At 35.2% G+C, this 18,999-nt stretch overlaps 1 protein-coding gene across 4 annotated transcripts in view; it reads left to right on the top strand.

Moving 5' to 3' along the window:
- Positions 1-289: 289 nt before the first annotated feature.
- Positions 290-18,999, top strand: part of LOC107563272 (transcription factor 4) — a 182,514-nt gene continuing 163,804 nt past the window's right edge. For 2 of the 4 annotated variants that reach the window (XM_016248088.1, XM_016248090.1), the window contains exons 1-3: positions 290-865; positions 1,087-1,125; positions 1,819-1,891. In XM_016248088.1, the coding sequence (XP_016103574.1) occupies positions 773-865; positions 1,087-1,125; positions 1,819-1,891 (205 nt within the window). In that variant the 5' untranslated portion in view covers positions 290-772. The remainder of the gene's footprint in view (positions 866-1,086; positions 1,126-1,818; positions 1,892-18,999) is intronic. The other 2 variants (XM_016248089.1, XM_016248091.1) reach the window with 1 other exon arrangement.

Genomic DNA, 18,999 nt, shown 5'->3' with positions numbered 1-18,999 from the left:
TAAAAATGTTTTTTCTCTATTCCATTTTTTCCCCTCTTTTTATTTTCTTTCTTCCCTTAATTTAATTTTTCCTTAATTCTTTTTATTTGTATTTTGAATGTAAACATCCCGAAAGGTCAAAGTGATTAAATACGTTTATTTACAACAAAAAAGCAAGTGACCCAAACTTGACTCTGAGCTGCTTTCAGCTGTCATTTGTGCTCTACGTCGCGAGCACAAATATGCAATAATTACTAAAACGCGTATATCTCGAACTAAACCCCCTTCGCGCGCTCGATCGGGCTGTGAAGCGTTTAATAGAAGTTCGTGGCAGTCAAAGTTAGGCTTTCTGTGTCTGTACGGAGCGCTCCTGCAGTAGGTGGCTGTACGCGGCGCGCGCTGAACGCTCCTTCACCGTCCTGTCAATAAAACACTCCACGAGCCGAGCGAAGCTCATTACGCGCAGATCTGCGTGTTTATTTAATCCACATTCCCCCTCAGTTAGTGGTCGCGTGTCTTGATTCGGATTGTTGAAGCCGCGCGCTGGAGGGACACTTGGAGAGACTTGTTCGCGATCGTGCTACCGGACTCCTGCGCGTCTGCTTCACCTTGTGGCACAATGTTGCTCTAAACCACAGTGTCTTTTTCGCGCAGAGTGGATTTTTTGGGTCTCGATCGTGCCGTGGGTCCGTGTGTGTGTGTGTTTCTGAAGACCAGGCACGCTCCTCCTGATCGGGTGTTTTCTCATTGCGATCTGTTTCCATGTTTTTAGGTTTATGTGATATTTTTAAAAATGCATCATCACCATCATCATCCCCATCATCATCAGAGAATGGCCGCGTTAGGGACGGATAAAGAACTGAGCGATTTGCTGGATTTCAGCGCGGTAAGTCACTTCGCGTCTCTGCGCGCCGGAGGTCAATGATCACACTTTGTTTCGTTGTCTCACATTTCACTGTGTTTCTGCGCGCTAATGATTCAGTAGAAGTCTTTTAAGATGACTTTTGTGCGCCGCGTAAATTGCATTTGAAATCTGAAAGAAAGTTGCAAAAGCTTGTGTGGATTTGATAGATGTGATGTTGCATTAGTAATTCTGTTGTCTTATAGATGCCAAACAGCGATTTGAAAATGTTCCCCACACCAATGGTAGTATATCCCACTTTATTCAGTCTTTTCTTGTGTTTTTTTAAAGTCCCTTTTCTTTAATAGATTCATATAAATGTTGTGTTGAACCTTTCAAAATGCTTCGAATGGAATTTCTGGTTATTATAATTTTGGGTCACTCCTAATGCAGTTCTGTCCGACTGGAATTCTGAAGAATTCTAGTTTGATCCCATTAGGGTTTCTTCCAAATTATGCTAGGAATTCCATCAGAATGATTTTTGACAAGGAACGTGAGATTAGAGTAGAGTAGATTCTAGTGGTTCATCTGGCTCAGTGCAAAAACAAAAAAAGCTAAATGTGCATCCTGTGAGAAATGCTTTTGGGAAGTTTTCACTCAGGAAATGTGTTTTTATGAAGCCACAGATCCAAAAATATTCCAGCTGTCTGTGTGCAGCGACTCTATTCAGACAGACAGAGCGTAAAGTGGCAGTCAGGCTAGTTTATGAGCTTGGGACATTGATTATGTCAAATCTGGCTTCGTTTTGACATTGCAGTCGGATAATATTTGAGTTTAATGTAGGTTATATTATTAATCAAATTAACTTGCATGCATTTATGATGTAAAGCAATGCATTATGCTGTGATTAGCATGCTTTTAACCAGGACGTGTTTTATATTCTTTGCTTTAGGGTGGGTTATGAAAGTTTTTAATGTGTTGTCATGATTATTTTGTAGATGTTTTCCCCTCCTGTCAGCAGCGGGAAGAACGGACCGGCGTCTCTGGGAAGCGGACATTTCTCTGGCTCAAGTATGTCGAATGCAACCCAACCTTGTGTTTTTGCCGGGTCGTTTTGTGTAACGGCCCACTGAGTAATTATAAGCTTGGATTAGATATGCAATGCATGTGTGTGTGAGTGTGGAGATGTTTGTGCAATTTTAAAACGGAACGTGTGGGCACGCTGCTAAATTTGCGTATTATTCATCCGTTTTAAGCCTGTGTCTGGTTGCATCGTGCCCGTATCTCGTGCCAGTCTCTGAGATTTCGGCTAACGGTGGATAGGCCCGGATGGCACGGCGTACGTTTGTTCTGCTAACAGCCGTAGCTTATTAAGCCATGTTGAAAAGTGGGGTTATTTTAATAACGCGCTTGTGCACGGGCCGAAAAAAGTGCCGGGTGCAAAGCCTGCTGCTATTTGCATCGCGCTGTTTTGGTTATGCTTGTCAATCAAACGCCGGCGATTGCATTAAGCGCAAAGATGAAGAGAGAAGAAGATTTCTCCTCCCACAATCCAGCACCTCTCAGAGCATCTTTGTCTTTCTCTTAGCGAGCAGAACGACGGCAGAAAAGGAGCCGAGGCGGAGAGATGCAGAGGAATATCAAACCCTTTAATTGCGCCTGAGATTAGGAATTAATGAGCGTTTTAGCTTGTAATAGCAATATTATTGCCACAATTTGCTATTTAATGCTATTAATGAGCCTGCTTATAATAGTCCGATTTTCAGGCCTCTGACTATTTCTGCTCATCTTTTTGGTTGTGTGAGATAAAAATGTCTAAAAATGTCCTTCTAGCAACCTTTAAAATCACTTTTAACAACTCGTTTCAGGTTAAAATGACAAAACTTGCAGTGCAGAAGCGGTCCGTATGACTCGTGCGCTATATTTCGAGTCTCCTTGAGTCGTACGACAGCTTTGCATCACATTTAAATCTTTTCTAAGATGTTTTTGAAATTTTCTAATGAGTAGTGGGTCAGTTCTTCACACACAGCATCATATTTATACCATTTTATATTTTATTTATCTATATAAAATTAATTACTATATATAACGCTATATATTTGTAACATATAGTCATATAATGAGACTTAAATATTAATATTTAAATAAATAAATCTATTTAATTAAAAAGTAAATTAATATCCTTGCAGTGCAGAAGCGGTCCGTATGACTCGTGCGCTATATTTCGAGTCTCCTTGAGTCGTACGACAGCTTTGCATCACATTTAAATCTTTTCTAAGATGTTTTTGAAATTTTTTAATGAGTAGTGGGTCAGTTCTTCACACACAGCATCATATTTATACCATTTTATATTTGTTTTATCTATATAAAATGTATTACTATATATAACGCTATATATTTGTAATATATATTCATATAATGAGACTTAAAAGTCAATTAATATTAATATTTAAATAAATAAATATATTTAATTAAAATGTAAATTAATATCAATATTTATTTATTTATTTTAAATTCACATTAATATGAATATTTAAATACGTACATTTATTTTTTTTATTTTTTTTTTATTTTTTACAATGAGCATTTTAGTGCTTCAGGATAAAAGTCACCACAGCGTTGTATCGTTTATGAATTATCATGTTTTCTTTGTTTCGAGGAAACTTAAAATGCCTCGTGCTGAATTTGAATTCTTCATCGTAGTTTCTGTCTGATAAACAGTAAATGCATTTTGACAGTGTGCCGGCAATCAGTATGAATGAACATGAAAATATGAAGCACTTTTGTCAATTAGGCCACTTGAATTCACCATTTCCTCCAGTCGCTGTAGCATCTATGCTAAGAATGCTTGTGCTTTATTATTAGCCATCTAGAGACGTCACGCTGAGCTAGCAGAGAAAAGATGCCAGCGTTACGTCAGCGCTTTGGGGAAAATCTCACTTCACTTTCATTGTCTCTCTGATGAGTTTAGTTCACTACAGCAGAAACGCTGCTGTCTTCACTAGTTGTGCAGCATGTGAATGTCCCTAGATGACCTTACAGATGTCAATACAGAGACTGAACCATCTCTACTTTATATAAGAAGTCAGTTCATCCTTGATCAAGAGGGTCTTCGGTTCCTGCTGCTTTTGTTCACCTGCTCTGCTTTTCTGGCCTCTGACTGTATTTTATACCATCTGTCCCATATTCACCGTTTTTTTTTTTTGCTGAAAGTAAATTTAACCAAGGCTTAGGGCAAAAATGACACCAAAAATGCCCCAGATATTGAAAAAGAAAAATGCCCCCATATAGTGAGTTTGATATTTCATAATATTCTAGATTATACACTACTGGTCAAAAGTTTAGAATTAACATTTGTAATGTTTTGGAAAGAAGAAGAAAAAATCTCACCAAGGCTGTGTTTATTTGATCAAAAATACAGCAAATACATAAAAAAAAAGTGAAATAATATTACAATTTCAAATAAGTGTTTTCTATGTGAGTATATTGTAAACTGTAATGTATTTCTGTGATGCGCAGCTGTATTTTCAGCATCATTACTGCAGTCTTCAGTGTCACATGATCTTCAGAAATCAGTATAATATGCTGATCTGCTGCGCAATCATTATTCATGCTCAGTTAATAATAATGGTTCTTATTATTATCAATGTTAAAAATGGCTTAATATACTATAACAGCTTAATATTTTGTGGAAACTTTTTTTTTGTATTCTTTGATGAGTAGAAGATTCAAAAGAACAGCATTTATTTGAAATAGAAATCTTTCGTAACATTAGAAACGCTTTACTGTCTCTTTTGATCAATGTAATGCATATTTGCTGAATAAAAGTATTCATTTAGAATGATTTCTGAAGATCATGTGACACTGAAGACTGGAGGAATGATGCTGAAAATACAGAGAAATAAATCACAATATTCACACAGAAAACAGCTGTTTTAAATTGTAATAATATTTCACAATATTACAGTTTTAATCAAATAAATGCAGCCTTGGTGAGCAGAAGAGACCTCTTTCAAAAACATACAGAAAATATGAATTATTCCAAACATTTGACCAGCAGTGTCTATAAAATTTAGTTTGATAATAATTATATATAATATATATATTTCATCCGTAAAAAATGCCTTCATAAAGCTAAAGATACCCCTAAAAATGAAGTGAATGTTCACTAAAAGTGAATTTCTAGGCATCATAATCACAAAGAACGGGGCCTTCGGCGGCACAATAGCTTCTGTTGTTTTTCACTTGTTTGCGTCTCGTCGTGGTGTCCTGTGTGTCCTCCAAAGTTACGTCAGCAGAGTTAGTTTCCCACCGTGCCGCTGGCTGGATTCTCGCTCTGTTGACATTGTTGTGTCCTGTAGCCCACTTCCTTTGTGATTAAATGTCTGTGTGTGTGTGTGTTTGTGAATATGTTTCTTGCTTTTTATCTCTGCGCTGCTTTGATAAGGCCGGTCTGGGCTCTCACACGCTGTTTGTTTGACCTGGAAATGCGGCTCTTAAACCTATTTGTGCTTGAACTGTTTGGGACGGGTGCAGACGCAACATTGGCCGCATGTTGATTAGCGCTTATGTCAAGTCGGAGTAAAGTCAACATCAAATCAAAACCGGCTCTGTCTTAATCCGTGTTGCTGGTCTTAATGTGAACGATTCATCATGTCGTTATGAAGAACAAGCTCCGCCTCTGAAACGACTTTTCTTTCCGTCTGACGTCATCAGTTCCTCTGATGTTTTTCACCTTCTTCCATCCCAGTCTGGCACTTTTCATGATCCAGTCGATTCCCAAAGTGTAAAATCAAGTCCTGTACTATATCTATTTTTTTCTCGTGACAGAAATTTCATGTTGACGTTAAATGCCAATTCACTAAATTAAATTCACTGCAATAGTTTTTAAATAGTGCATAATCTGTACTTTGTATTTATTAATGTTTAATATCCTTAAACAGGTTTGGTTTATGTACTGGTTTTATTAATAATTAAAATATTATTATTTATTGCTTTTTTAAAATTATTATTAATAATTTAAAAAATAGTAAATCTTTAGGTTATATTTACTACTTATTATATTTTATTGTTATTTAATATTATTTAATGTCCTTAAACAAGGTAGATTTACTATTATTATTTTATTATTTATTATTATTATTTAATATACTTAAGCAAATTAGATTTAATATTTACTATTTCTATTATTATTTATAATTATTTAACATCTTTAAACAAGGTATTTTACTATTTTATATTGTATATATTATTTACTATTTTTTAATCAAAGAAAATGGCATAAGACCGTAAAGCTTTATGCCAGAGACTATATTTTGAATTCATTTTTTTCCTTATCCGATTGGCTTTTTTTTTTTATTATTATTATTATTTTAAGCATAAATCTAACATCCATTCTTTTAATATGTTATCTTGTAATCTTATACAATATTGTAGCTCAAATAAATGCATCTTGTTTTAAGGATATTCACATTTATTCTATACTGTAAAACATGATGGAATTACTGTTTTTCGGAAAATAATTTTTTTGCCTTTTTTATACTGTTTTCTGTCTATTTTGCGATGCTGTTTGATATTTATAACTCTGATAACATCTGCACAAGTAAAAAAAACATCAACAGAAAAATATAAGTACAACTGAAGCAGATAAAGATACAGATACAGGTTGATTTTGAAGGCCAAGTGAGCAGCGCTCGTGTTGTTTTGGACAGACGCTGATGTCTGTAAGGAAGTGCAGGCAGAGCTACTTCCTGTTTTTGTGTGCTGGTCTCCTGAGTGGAACGGAGGCTGCTTTTCACCTTCATTTAATGTTAGATCTGCTCGTTTCCATTAGAGTCTTGTTTAGTTCAGCTAGTCGAGTCCAGTTTGATCTAATCTGGTGCGGTTTGGTGCGTGATGGGTAATATAGTCCGCTTTCCATCTGTCGGGTTCGCTTAAGACGGGCCAGCGATCCGGTTCAATCCGTTCACTTCCATTCAGATCCGTATAATTGAATGTTATTGTTTTATTTGTATTGCACAAAGACGCGGAGCCTGAACTGGACTCTGTCATTTCTGATCCCGTCCTGTCCGGAGTCGTAATGAATGACTTAAAATACGGCCTGGGAAAGTGTACCGACTAAAGACGCCACTGTCTACAGTGATTCAGCACCCTCATGAAACAACAATAGGGCCGAAGTGCATTGTGGGTAATGACAATTGATGGGAAACACCCATCACACGGCACTGATCTTACACTCTCGTTCACAATAACCTTTGGAAAATCGCCCTGCCCTTTTCAAACAGGTTCCTGAACGTTCACATGCTTTTGAAACACACCGAGAGTCAAGAAAAATGACTGATTAGATCTCTTTAATGTCTCAAATGGAGACTGCATTGAGAACAAATGGAGACTTGTGCAGAAATCTCAGATGTTTCTCCTGAGAAAGTACCTTAGTAATCTCACTTGTATCGCCTGTAGAGTTTCAGAAGAGATCTCAACAGTGTCTCAAACTGAGATCTCAGTATGAACTCAGACATTTCTCATCAAATGATCTGTGCCGCTCCGCATGCATTGATTCACTTGTGTCTGTTTTTATTTTCCTACTTTAGGAGAAACATCTGAGACAAAGTTAAATACTTTGTGTTTCTCAATTATGTCTCATTGAAGTCTCTTATGAAAGAGCAACTTCTGAGCACTTTTCCTCTTAACTCTGTTCCTTAATGAAGCAGCACGATTGTCAGTGCAGATGTTTTTAGAAGAAACGTCTCATTTAAGTCTCATAATATATATATTTAATATCTCGAGGTATATTTAATATCTCGTATCTCTGTCCCTCAATGAAGCTTCTTGATTTTACGTGTAGCTTCAGAGAAACAATTGAGACAAAGTGAAATAGTGTGATTCTCAATTATGTCTCATTTAAATCTCATAAGTTATGAAAGAGCAACTTCTGAGCAATAACATTTTATTAAATTAACTTTTCCCTTCATGAAGCTGCTTGATTTCTAATGCAGGTTTTTTACGCGAAACATTTTAGACAAAATTAAATGCTTAATGTGATTAATTCTCAATTATGTCTCATTTCACTCACATAAGTTATGAAGAGCAACTTCTGAGCAATAACATTTTATTGAATTACCTCTTTCCCTCACTGAAGCTTTTTGATTTTCAGTGCAGGTTTTTCAGAGAAACAAGTTTAATACATAGTGTGATTTTCAATTATGTCTCATTTAAGTCTCTTATGAAAGAGCAACTTCTGACCTCTTTTCCTCTTAACTCTTTTCCTTAATGAAGCAGCATGGTTATCAGTGCAGATGTTTTTAGAAGAAACGTGTGAGATGAAGTTAAATACTTAATGCGGTTTTCAAATTTGTCTCATTTAAGTCTGATAAGTTATGAAAGAGCAACTTCTGAGCAATAACATTTGATTGAATTACCTCTTTCCCTCACTGAAGCTTTTTGATTTTCAGTGCAGGTTTTTCAGAGAAACAACTGAGACAAAGTTAAAGTCTCGTAACTTATAAAAGAGCAATTTTTGAGCAATTACATTCTCAGTTATGTCTCATTTAACTCTCATAAGTTATGAAAGTGCAACTTCTGGCCAATAAAATTAGAGAAACAATACAGTTTGGGAGAAACATCTGAGACAAAGTTAAATACTTAATGCGGTTTTCAAATTTGTCTCATTTAAGTCTGATAAGTTATGAAAGAGCAACTTCTGAGCAATAACATTTGATTGAATTACCTCTTTCCCTCACTGAAGCTTTTTGATTTTCAGTGCAGGTTTTTCAGAGAAACAACTGAGACAAAGTTAAAGTCTCGTAACTTATAAAAGAGCAATTTTTGAGCAATTACATTCTCAGTTATGTCTCATTTAACTCTCATAAGTTATGAAAGTGCAACTTCTGGCCAATAAAATTAGAGAAACAATACAGTTTGGGAGAAACATCTGAGACAAAGTTAAATACTTAATGTGATTCTCAATTATGTCTCATTTAACTCTCATAGTTTTCAAAGAGCGACTTCTGAGCATTAAAATGGTGTTGATTGTACTCTTTCCCTTAACGATGCTTCATGATTGTCAATGCGGGATTTTTAGTAGAAACATCTGAGACAAAGTTAAATACTTAATGTGATTCTCAGTGTCTCATTTAGGTCTCATAAGTTAGGAAAGCACAACTTCTGATTTAACTCCTGGCTTTAATCAAGTTTCATGATTTTCAGGGTCTCGGATGTTTCTCCTAAAACCTGCAAAGTTAAATTCTTAATGCAATACGTTTAATTGAATTCACTTTTTCCCTTAATGATGCTTCATGATTTTCAGTGCAGGATTTTTAGTAAATACTTAATGTTGTTCTCAATTATGTCTCATTTAAGACTCGTAAGTTATAAAAGAGCAATTTTTGAGCAATTACATTCTCAGTTATGTCTCCTTTAACTCTCATAAGTCATGAAAGAGCAACTTCTTGCCAATAAAATTTAGGAGAAACATCTGAGACCAAGTTCAATACTTGATGTTATTCTCAATTATGCCTCATTTAAGACTCGTAAGTTATAAAAGAGCAATTTTTGAGCAATTACATTCTCAGTTATGTCTCCTTTAACTATCATAAGTCATGAAAGAGCAACTTCTGGCCAATAAAATTTAGGAGAAACATCTGAGACATAGTTCAATACTTAATGTTATTCTCAATTATGTCTCATTTAAGACTCGTAAGTTATAAAAGAGCAATTTTTGAGCAATTACATTCTCAGTTATGTCTCCTTTAACTCTCATAAGTCATGAAAGAGCAACTTCTGGCCAATAAAATTTGGGAGAAACATCTGAGACATAGTTCAATACTTAATGTTATTCTCAATTATGTCTCATTTAAGACTCGTAAGTTATAAAAGAGCAATTTTTGAGCAATTACATTCTCAGTTATGTCTCATTTAACTCTCATAAGTCATGAAAGAGCAACTTCTTGCCAATAAAATTTAGGAGAAACATCTGAGACCAAGTTCAATACTTGATGTTATTCTCAATTATGTCTCATTTAAGACTCGTAAGTTATAAAAGAGCAATTTTTGAGCAATTACATTCTCAGTTATGTCTCATTTAACTCTCATAAGTCATGAAAGAGCAACTTCTGGCCAATAAAATTTAGGAGAAACATCTGAGACATAGTTCAATACTTAATGTTATTCTCAATTATGTCTCATTTATGTCTCAAGTAATGAAAGTGCAACTTCTGAGCAATAACATTTTATTTGTTAAACTCTTTGCCTTCATGAAGCTTCATGATTTCATTGTAGGCTTTTAGGAGAAACATCTGAGACCAACTTAAATACTTAATATGATTCTCAATTATGTCTCATTTAACTCTCATAGTTTTCAAAGAGCGACTTCTGAGCATTAAAATGGTGTTGATTGAACTCTTTCCCTTAATGATGCTTCATGATTGTCAATGCGGGAATTTTTGTAGAAAAAGTAGACAAAGGCGGTATCTAAATGAGACATAACTGAGAACTCTATTATTTCTCAGAAGCGCTGAAAGATTAACTTGTAACATGTCCTGTGTGTTAACGAGTGGTCTTGTCTTTAACGAATCGCGGTGATTTTGCGTGTGAGGTGGGAACAGCACACCTTGTTTTGTCGTCGCACCTGCTCATAGCAGTGAAGGTGAAGAGACTCAAGAAAGTGTAATTAGCCGTCTGAAAATAAAGGCAGAGGAAGAGCAGCACTGTGTGTAATTAACACGGCAGGTGAGGAGCACGCTGAAACAGAGAACTTTTAATTAAAACGGCTGACTTGTTCGATATTGTCAAGTGTGCGCTGGAAGATGTGCCACTGTAATGGCTGCCATAATTGAGCAGTGACAGAGGCTAATGCTGGCGCCTCAAGTGTGTGTGTGTGATGTCATCTGTGTTAGATGTAGAAGTGTGTGTGTGTGTTACTGGTTTCATTGATACTGTATTTATCATTAAGTTGCTACTTTTATCATCAAAAGTTATCTAGAGTGCTGAAAGTACGTGTTTCTTTCTTCTATTTCTTTCTTTCTTCTTTTTGATATCCCAAACTTACTGTGATGGCATACAGTATATGTGGAACATTACAGAGCCAACAAAATGAAAATGATAAATAAAACTATAATATGTTTTATGACAGTTATTATGAAATAAAAATTGTAATATTATATGTATAACAGTTTTGCCAATTAATTTAGTATTTTTTGCATTTAAATAGAAATAATAAAAAATTAGTTAAACCATAAAAATAACACTAAGAGTAGTTTAAATAAATTATATATATATATATATATAGTATATTACTAAGAATAGTAATTTAGTATTGTCATTATTTCATAATACTTTCATAAAAGAAATATATCAAGATTTAAAAATATTTTTATAATTATTATTATTATTATACATTAATATAATATTATTATTTCAACAAAAATATATCAAGATTTTATCCTACTTTCATCTAATATATTTCAAATACTGTATATAATATTTCATATATACAATTTGTATTTATACAATTTTTTGTTATTTTTAACATTTTAGTGTTATTCTTTCATTCTTATTTTAATTTTTAATTCTTTTTAATATTTCTATGCTGTTACTAGGGTGTTCTGAGTGTTTCTATGCAGTTGCTAGGGTGTTTTGAGCTTTTAGGCTGTTGCTAGGGAGTCCTAGGTGTTTTTAGGCTGTTGCTATGCAGTTACTAGGGCGTTCTGATTATTTCTACGCTGTTTCTAGGGTGTTTCTGAGTGTTTTATTCTGTTGCTGTGGAGTTGCTAAGGTGTTCTGAGTGTTTCTATGCAGTTGCTAGGGAGTCCTGGGTGGTTTTAGGCTGTTGCTATGCAGTTACTAGGGCGTTCTGATTATTTCTACGCTGTTTCTAGTCTGTTGCTGTGGAGTTGCTGGGGTTCTGAGAGTTTCTATGCAGTTGCTAGGGAGTCCTGGGTGGTTTTAGGCTGTTGCTATGCAGTTACTAGGGTGTTCTGATTATTTCTACGCTGTTTCTAGGGTGTTTCTGAGTGTTTTAGTCTGTTGCTGTGGAGTTGCTAGGGTGTTCTGAGTGTTTCTATGCAGTTGCTAGGGAGTCCTGGGTGTTTTTAGGCTGTTGCTATGCAGTTACTAGGGTGTTCTGATTATTTCTATGCTGTTTCTAGGGTGTTCTGAGTGTTTTAGTCTGTTGCTGTGGCGTTGCTAGGGTGTTCTGAGTGTTTCTATGCTGTTGCTAGGGTCTTGTGTGTGGTTGCTAGGTGTTTTCTTCCTTTCTGGTGTGAGAAGAGTCTCAGTGGTGATCTGCTCTGTAAATGTAACTCAGGTCTTTCGTTTAATGTCCGTCTCTGGGTTTTTTTCTGGGATTTATTGCTAGTAGTTGTCAGAGGGCCTAACATGCTTCTAAACAGATATCTAGACTGTTAGTTGGTCAGTGTTTCTCAAACCCCCAAACGGGGCCAGGATCTCATCAGTCGTGTAAAGCATTTGATGAATCAGTTTTCCTGATGTCTGTGTCAGCAGCACCTGGCCGTCTGTCCTTCTGATTTAATGGGGGAAAAGCGTTTGGGAATGAAGGAATCTGTTCAGTGGGAATGCAGTGCACATTTGCTCCAGAAACGTTCAAGCAGAAGAGATGGAGTCTGGGTTTAGAGGGGGTTTCCATGTTCTTCCTATAGATGCTGTTGTGTAGCTTTATGAATTTGGTCGACCTTTCCAGTCAGGGGTTATTACAGTAAAACTAATAATAATAATATATTTATATATAATAATATATACACACACACACACAGATATGTATATACTGTATATATATATATATAAACATTTTATTTAAGCTAGTTGCCAAGGAAATATTTCTCATTTTCAGTTAGTTTAATTTTATGTACTAAAATAACTAAAACTAAAACCGAAAAAGAAAAAATTATAAAAACAAAAAATATATAGACATATTTAAAAAAAATTAAAATAAAAACAAAGACTAATAAAAATGTCAAAAACACGCAAAATTACAAAACTTTAAATTTAAAATGAAAGTAGAATATATAAAAATAAAAAATAATTCTAAATATTATTAAAACTATATAGACATTTAAAAAATAGACTAATAAAAATGACAAAAACACAACAAAAAACACAAAAACTAAATTAACACGAAAAAATAGAATATATATATATATATAAAAAAAATTCAAAATATTAATAAAAACATTTAAAACAAAGACAAAAAAATGACAAAAACACAAAATTACTGAAGCTAACTAAATTTAAAATGACAATGGAGTATATAAAAATCAAAATAACTTATTTTATAATAATGTAGTAGTTCTATATATTTTTTAGAATAAAAAACGTTATAGACATTAAAAAAAATACTAAAACTAATAAAAAATATTAAAAACAAAATGACAAACTGTGAAATTTAACACTTTCCCCGCCATTGACGAGTTATCTCGTCTTTTACAAGAAAACGCTTCCCCGCCAAAGACGAGTTTTTACGGCGTTTCGTGTTTTCACTGTTATACACCCGGGGGCGCTATTACGCATCTTCTGAACGAGAGCAAAACCTCCCGAACAAAAACACACGTGAACAGGACGGAGAAACGAGCGATCGCTTATGTAAACAGATGCATATGAAAAATAATGCGATCATCAGCATATAAATGAAAACTGCATAATGTTACGGAGTTAAACGTTGATCTAGTAAGTGGTATATGTCTGTGCAAGCTTTGGAGGTGTTGATGGAAGCGATTTACTGGATTTATGCTTTGATAATCGTACTGAATATTACCCAGATGTAGTTTTTCATAAAAATGTGATTTTCTCAGCTTTTGCTCAAAATTATGCCTTTTAATGAAACCTACCTATATTCAAGTGTTGATAAAAAAATAATACTTTAAGCTAGAATAAAACTGATTTTTTTTGTTTAAAAGTAGAGGCTTTATCTTATCTTTATTTTGGTGTATTGCATATTTAAATATTCATACAGCAAAATATACGGGAGGCCATCAAATTTGAGTGAAAATCATCAAAATCGCTGGCAGTGGCTGGCAACTTTTTTCAAAAATGCTGGCGGGGAAAGAGTTAAAATGGAAAATATATAAATAAACACTATAATAGTATCTCAGTGTTACTAAAATAACATCATCAGTAATGTTGTGCTGTATTATGAAGGACCTGCTGTGTTCACGTCAGAGCTGGTAATGCATGGTGTGTTTTAGCACTGGATTGACCAGTCCTCTGTTTTATACGTGTTTCTCTTAATTGCTCGGTAACTAGTTAAGTTGAAACTTTTCCATTAGGCAGAAGAAGCTTGATTTAGCAGTGAAATTCCTGCGGTTGTTCACATGTTGTCGTGCATGACTGGGATTACAGGAAGTGTCAGGTTGAAGTGAAGTTGGCTGGCAACTTTTTTCAAAAATGCTGGCGGGGAAAGAGTTAAAATGGAAAATATATAAATAAACACTATAATAGTATCTCAGTGTTACTAAAATAACATCATCAGTAATGTTGTGCTGTATTATGAAGGACCTGCTGTGTTCACGTCAGAGCTGGTAATGCATGGTGTGTTTTAGCACTGGATTGACCAGTCCTCTGTTTTATACGTGTTTCTCTTAATTGCTCTGTAACTAGTTAAGTTGAAACTTTTCCATTAGGCAGAAGAAGCTTGATTTAGCAGTGAAATTCCTGCGGTTGTTCACATGTTGTCGTGCATGACTGGAATTTCAGGAAGTGTCAGGTTGAAGTGAAGTGTTCGAATTATCTGTATCTGTGTGTGTGTGTGTGTGTGTAAGTTGAGAGGAAATCTCATCTTGGTTTTCCTAAAAGGCAGTTGAACATCTGGCAGTGTGTATATGTGTGTGTGTGTGTGTGTCTGTGACGCCATTGACATTCCATTCCATCAATGCTTTGGTTATGGCTGTCTTTTGCATGCATGCATGCGCGCGTGTGTGTGTATGTGTGTGTGTGCAGCCTTTTGCAATAGTAGAAAGCCCTTGCGTGTGTTTTATGTGTTTGTTTATGTGCGTTTCACATGTGTGTGTGTGTGTTTTTCTCACTCTCGCGGTGTGGGCAGTACGTGCTACTGTTTTTCCAAGTGCTAATTTTTGCTGCAGTTGCTGGTTTAACGTCCATCTCGTTACAGCCTGAACCAATTACAGCCCTAATTATCCAATAAATATGTATTTAAGAAGCTGTTTACTTTGCGTGTGTGTCGTGACACATCGAGCAGAAATCAAACCTGCTGGAGTTACGCGCTTTAAACATCGTACAGCAACCAAAGAAATGAGACCGACTGCAGAGAAACGTTCGGAAAAGCAAAGGTTACGCGCAAATTAGAGTATTTTTCATTGTTTTTCCTTATGCAAAATCATGAGCAGGTTATATTTTGCACCATATTTAAAGGGAAAAATTATAAAATACAATATAAAGTATATTTTGCATAAAAATATATATATATATATATATAAATAAAGAATTTTTGAGATTTTAACATTAGTTTTATAACAATTAAGCACATTTAACCCTTAAACTCTCTTTACTGTCATGCATCTGAGCATTTTACTTTTGCATTAGTTTGCAATACAGTGTTTTTTAGTCAAATCATATTTAAAATCATCATAAAACACAACACAACAGAAATCATATTGATGTATAAATGCTTTACTATTAAACATATGTAATTTCCACGTTTTCTCATGTTTTTGCATTATGATTATTATAATTGTGGCCAATTAACCCCTATCCACAATTTTTATTGCCATAATTAAAAAATAAATTCTCATTACCATAATATGGTAGAACAATGATTATGATGATTATTAAATTGGCTTTTTGTTGTGTTGAATACAACCTTGCTATTATGCACAAAAAATATGCAATTAAATATATATATATATATATATATATACAGTATTTTTTAAATATATTGCAGTAATGAAATCCAATGAGATGCACAACTGTGAATAATAGAAATGACAAAAAATTAAATGTAAAATGTCTGGATGCATAATAGTTATAGGAATATGGGGTAAATGTGTTTGATTGTCATGCAAACACTATAACAATTTAAAATAGGATTTATTTTCTCAAAGCAAAATATAATTTAATATTAATTAATATTAAATATAAATATTAAATATTAATTAATATTAATATTTGGGGATGAAATTTGACCTGCTCTTGACAGATTTTTTAAAATTCACTCTTGTTCTTGTTTAAAGAAACAGAGAGAGAGAGAGACAGGAATGTAACCGGACCCTGCGAGGAGTTTTTCCCACAGAAGTGCCCTCTCATGAAAGGCTTTTGTCTGGCCGCTGTGTTCAAACATACTTGTTTCTCTCTCTCACTCTCTCACTCACTCGTTCTTTTTTCCTCTGAAAGTTTTGCAGGTGTTCAGGGCGCAGCAATGAAACGAGGTCTGTTATTTAGTGCGTGCGGGCGGGACGGTGGGCGGGGCTTCCTGACCTCTTTCTCCTCCATCAAGGTCATTGGTTGAGGAGGAGCAGAGAGGAGGGGCTGATGGGTAATGGGAAAAGCAGAAAGACAGATCTGCTCAGTGTAAACACAGAGTGTTCTGTTATAGTCACTGACAGGCCAGACACACACACACACACACACGTACACACACACACACACACACGTACACACACACACACAGACACACGTACACACACAGACACACACACACACACACACGTACACACACACGTACACACACACACACAGACACACGTACACACACAGACACACACACACACACACACACACACGTACACACACAGACACACACACGCGCACACACAGACACACACATGCGCGCGGGGGATACAGCTCTTAATATTAGGGATGAAGCGGTTTTCAGATGCTAGTGTAGTTTTTGATTCTCGATACCACAGTAAAAACGAATATGCAGCAATTGAACACACTTCTTTATTTCAAAAGTTAAATATTAACATACATTTTAGCAAATACAATTGTTTTAAGTATTTATAAATCAAGTAAACACTGATAAAGTAATAAAAATCAAAGAAACAAGATCTGTTTTTCTGTTTCTTGTAAATATTGTTTAATATTAACAATGAACAAATGTAATATTAACAGACAGCAGGAGGTCTCTAAGCTGCATTTACAGGGAAACAACTGAAAATGCCCAATTCTGACATTCTGACACTGTTTACGTTCACTCTCAAAAACAGGCGTTTTGACCAACAAGAGCATTCGACTGTTCACGCGTGCAGCCGCATTTCCTGCGAGGCGCCAGTGTTATTCACAGAGCGTGAACGCAAACACGTATGTGAGCATTTGAATGCGTCCGCCTTTCAGTCAGAAAGTACTGCAGAAAGATCAACATATTGTATATTGTAACATTATCTTCTGTTATATTGGACGTTGACGTTATATTGTAACAATTTTTTGACTGTTATATCGGACGTTGACCTTATATTGTATATTTAGATTTTTATATCGGACGTTGACTTAAATTGTAAAACTTTGACAGTTATATTGTACTTTGACTTTATACTGTAACATTATTTTGATAGTTACATTGGACATTGATGTTACATTGTAAAATTTTTACAGTTATATCAGACATTGACTTTATGTCAACATTAATTTGATTAATTTGTAACATTAATTTGACACTTATAGTGGATGTTGATGTTATTTTGAACATGAATGTTATATTGTAACATTATTTTGACGCACACTGGAACGTTGATGTTATATAGTAACATTATTTTCACAGTAAAAGTGTGACGTTTTATTGTAACATTATCTTCTCAGTTATATTGGATGTTGATTTTACATTGTAACATTTTGACGGTTAAATTGGACATCGACAAAATAGTTTCATTAGTTTGACGGTTAAATTGGGCGTTGATGTTATATTGTAACATTACTTTGACAGTTACTGTATTTTGGACATCAATGTTATATTGTAACATCTGCAGTTAAATTGGACATTAATGTTATATTGTAACATTACTTTGACAGTTACATTGGACGCAGACGTTATATTATACATATTTTTTTACTTAAATTGGACGCTGATGTTATATTGTAACATTATTTTACATTATACATTATATTAAAACATTATCTGCAGTTATATTAGATGTCGGCATTATATTGTAACATAATTTTAGCTGTTACATTAGACAGTATATTGCAACAGTGAAGTACATTTAAACCCTCACCCCAGAATTCAACAGCAGGATCTGGAATTACATTTTTATTATTATTATTGTACGGATACTGATACATTTCCATCGCAACGTGTTTGATAAGTGATCATATGTTCGCGTGAGTGTGCGTGTCTCCCTCCTCACACCCGTTTATTCCGTTTCCATCCCCGCATCGGCTGTTCCAGGATTTCACGGAATTCCCTGTCTGGTCCCGCTCGGTTTCCACGGTAACAGGTGCGGAGTTCACCCTGGCGTCTGGACCCAGGCAGGTGTGTGTGGACTTAATTACGCTGAGAATTCCAGCGCATGCACACACACACACACACACACACACACTGCCACATGTTCTGAAACAACTGTTTCCACACTGCAGAGTGAGACGAGATGTTCAGGACGGAGACGCCTGCACTAGAGCTTGAACCTGACACAAACCCAAAGAGCAGGCGCTGTAATGAGCGTGTTCTCGTGAAGCTTCCCTGAAAATTGCCCTCAGCAGAGAGACAGACAGAGAGAGAGAGACCAGCGCTTGACAGAAAACAGCGAAGCCTCCTTAGCGCATTTGAAATCGAAGTGTGAATGAAACATAACGCCACTTTAAGAAAATATTTCAAGCTTCATTTGCAGTGGGTTTTTCAAATGGCACAAATTGTTTTCACCATGCTAAGCTCCTGCAAATGAGTAGACTGGAAATGTTTACCTGTTTACAGACACAAACGCTTTCACACATGCGGCGTGTTTTGATATATCCTCTAAAGAAGAGAGAGAGCGGCGACAGGAGAAAGCGACGGAGACGCGTGATGGCTATTGCTGCTCGTCACTGTGAATTACACGGCCTTGGGTTTTAAAGGCGATGCTGCGGCAGATGCCAAACTGACGAACACAATGCACACGCAACGCACTGAAAACATGACCTTCTCTCTCTCGTTGCGTCATTCTGTCTTTCTTTCTTTGTGTTCAGTTGTCATTTCATCATTGGGAATTATAAATGCAAAAGTTGTTGTTTTTCAAGGAATATTT

The sequence above is a fragment of the Sinocyclocheilus grahami genome, unplaced genomic scaffold (genome assembly GCF_001515645.1).
Source record: "Sinocyclocheilus grahami isolate Dianchi unplaced genomic scaffold, SAMN03320097.WGS_v1.1 scaffold864.1, whole genome shotgun sequence".
Classification (NCBI taxonomy): Eukaryota; Metazoa; Chordata; class Actinopteri; order Cypriniformes; family Cyprinidae; genus Sinocyclocheilus; species Sinocyclocheilus grahami.
The sequence above is the reverse complement of the archived record's forward strand: the minus strand, read 5'-3'. Positions and strand labels throughout refer to the sequence as shown.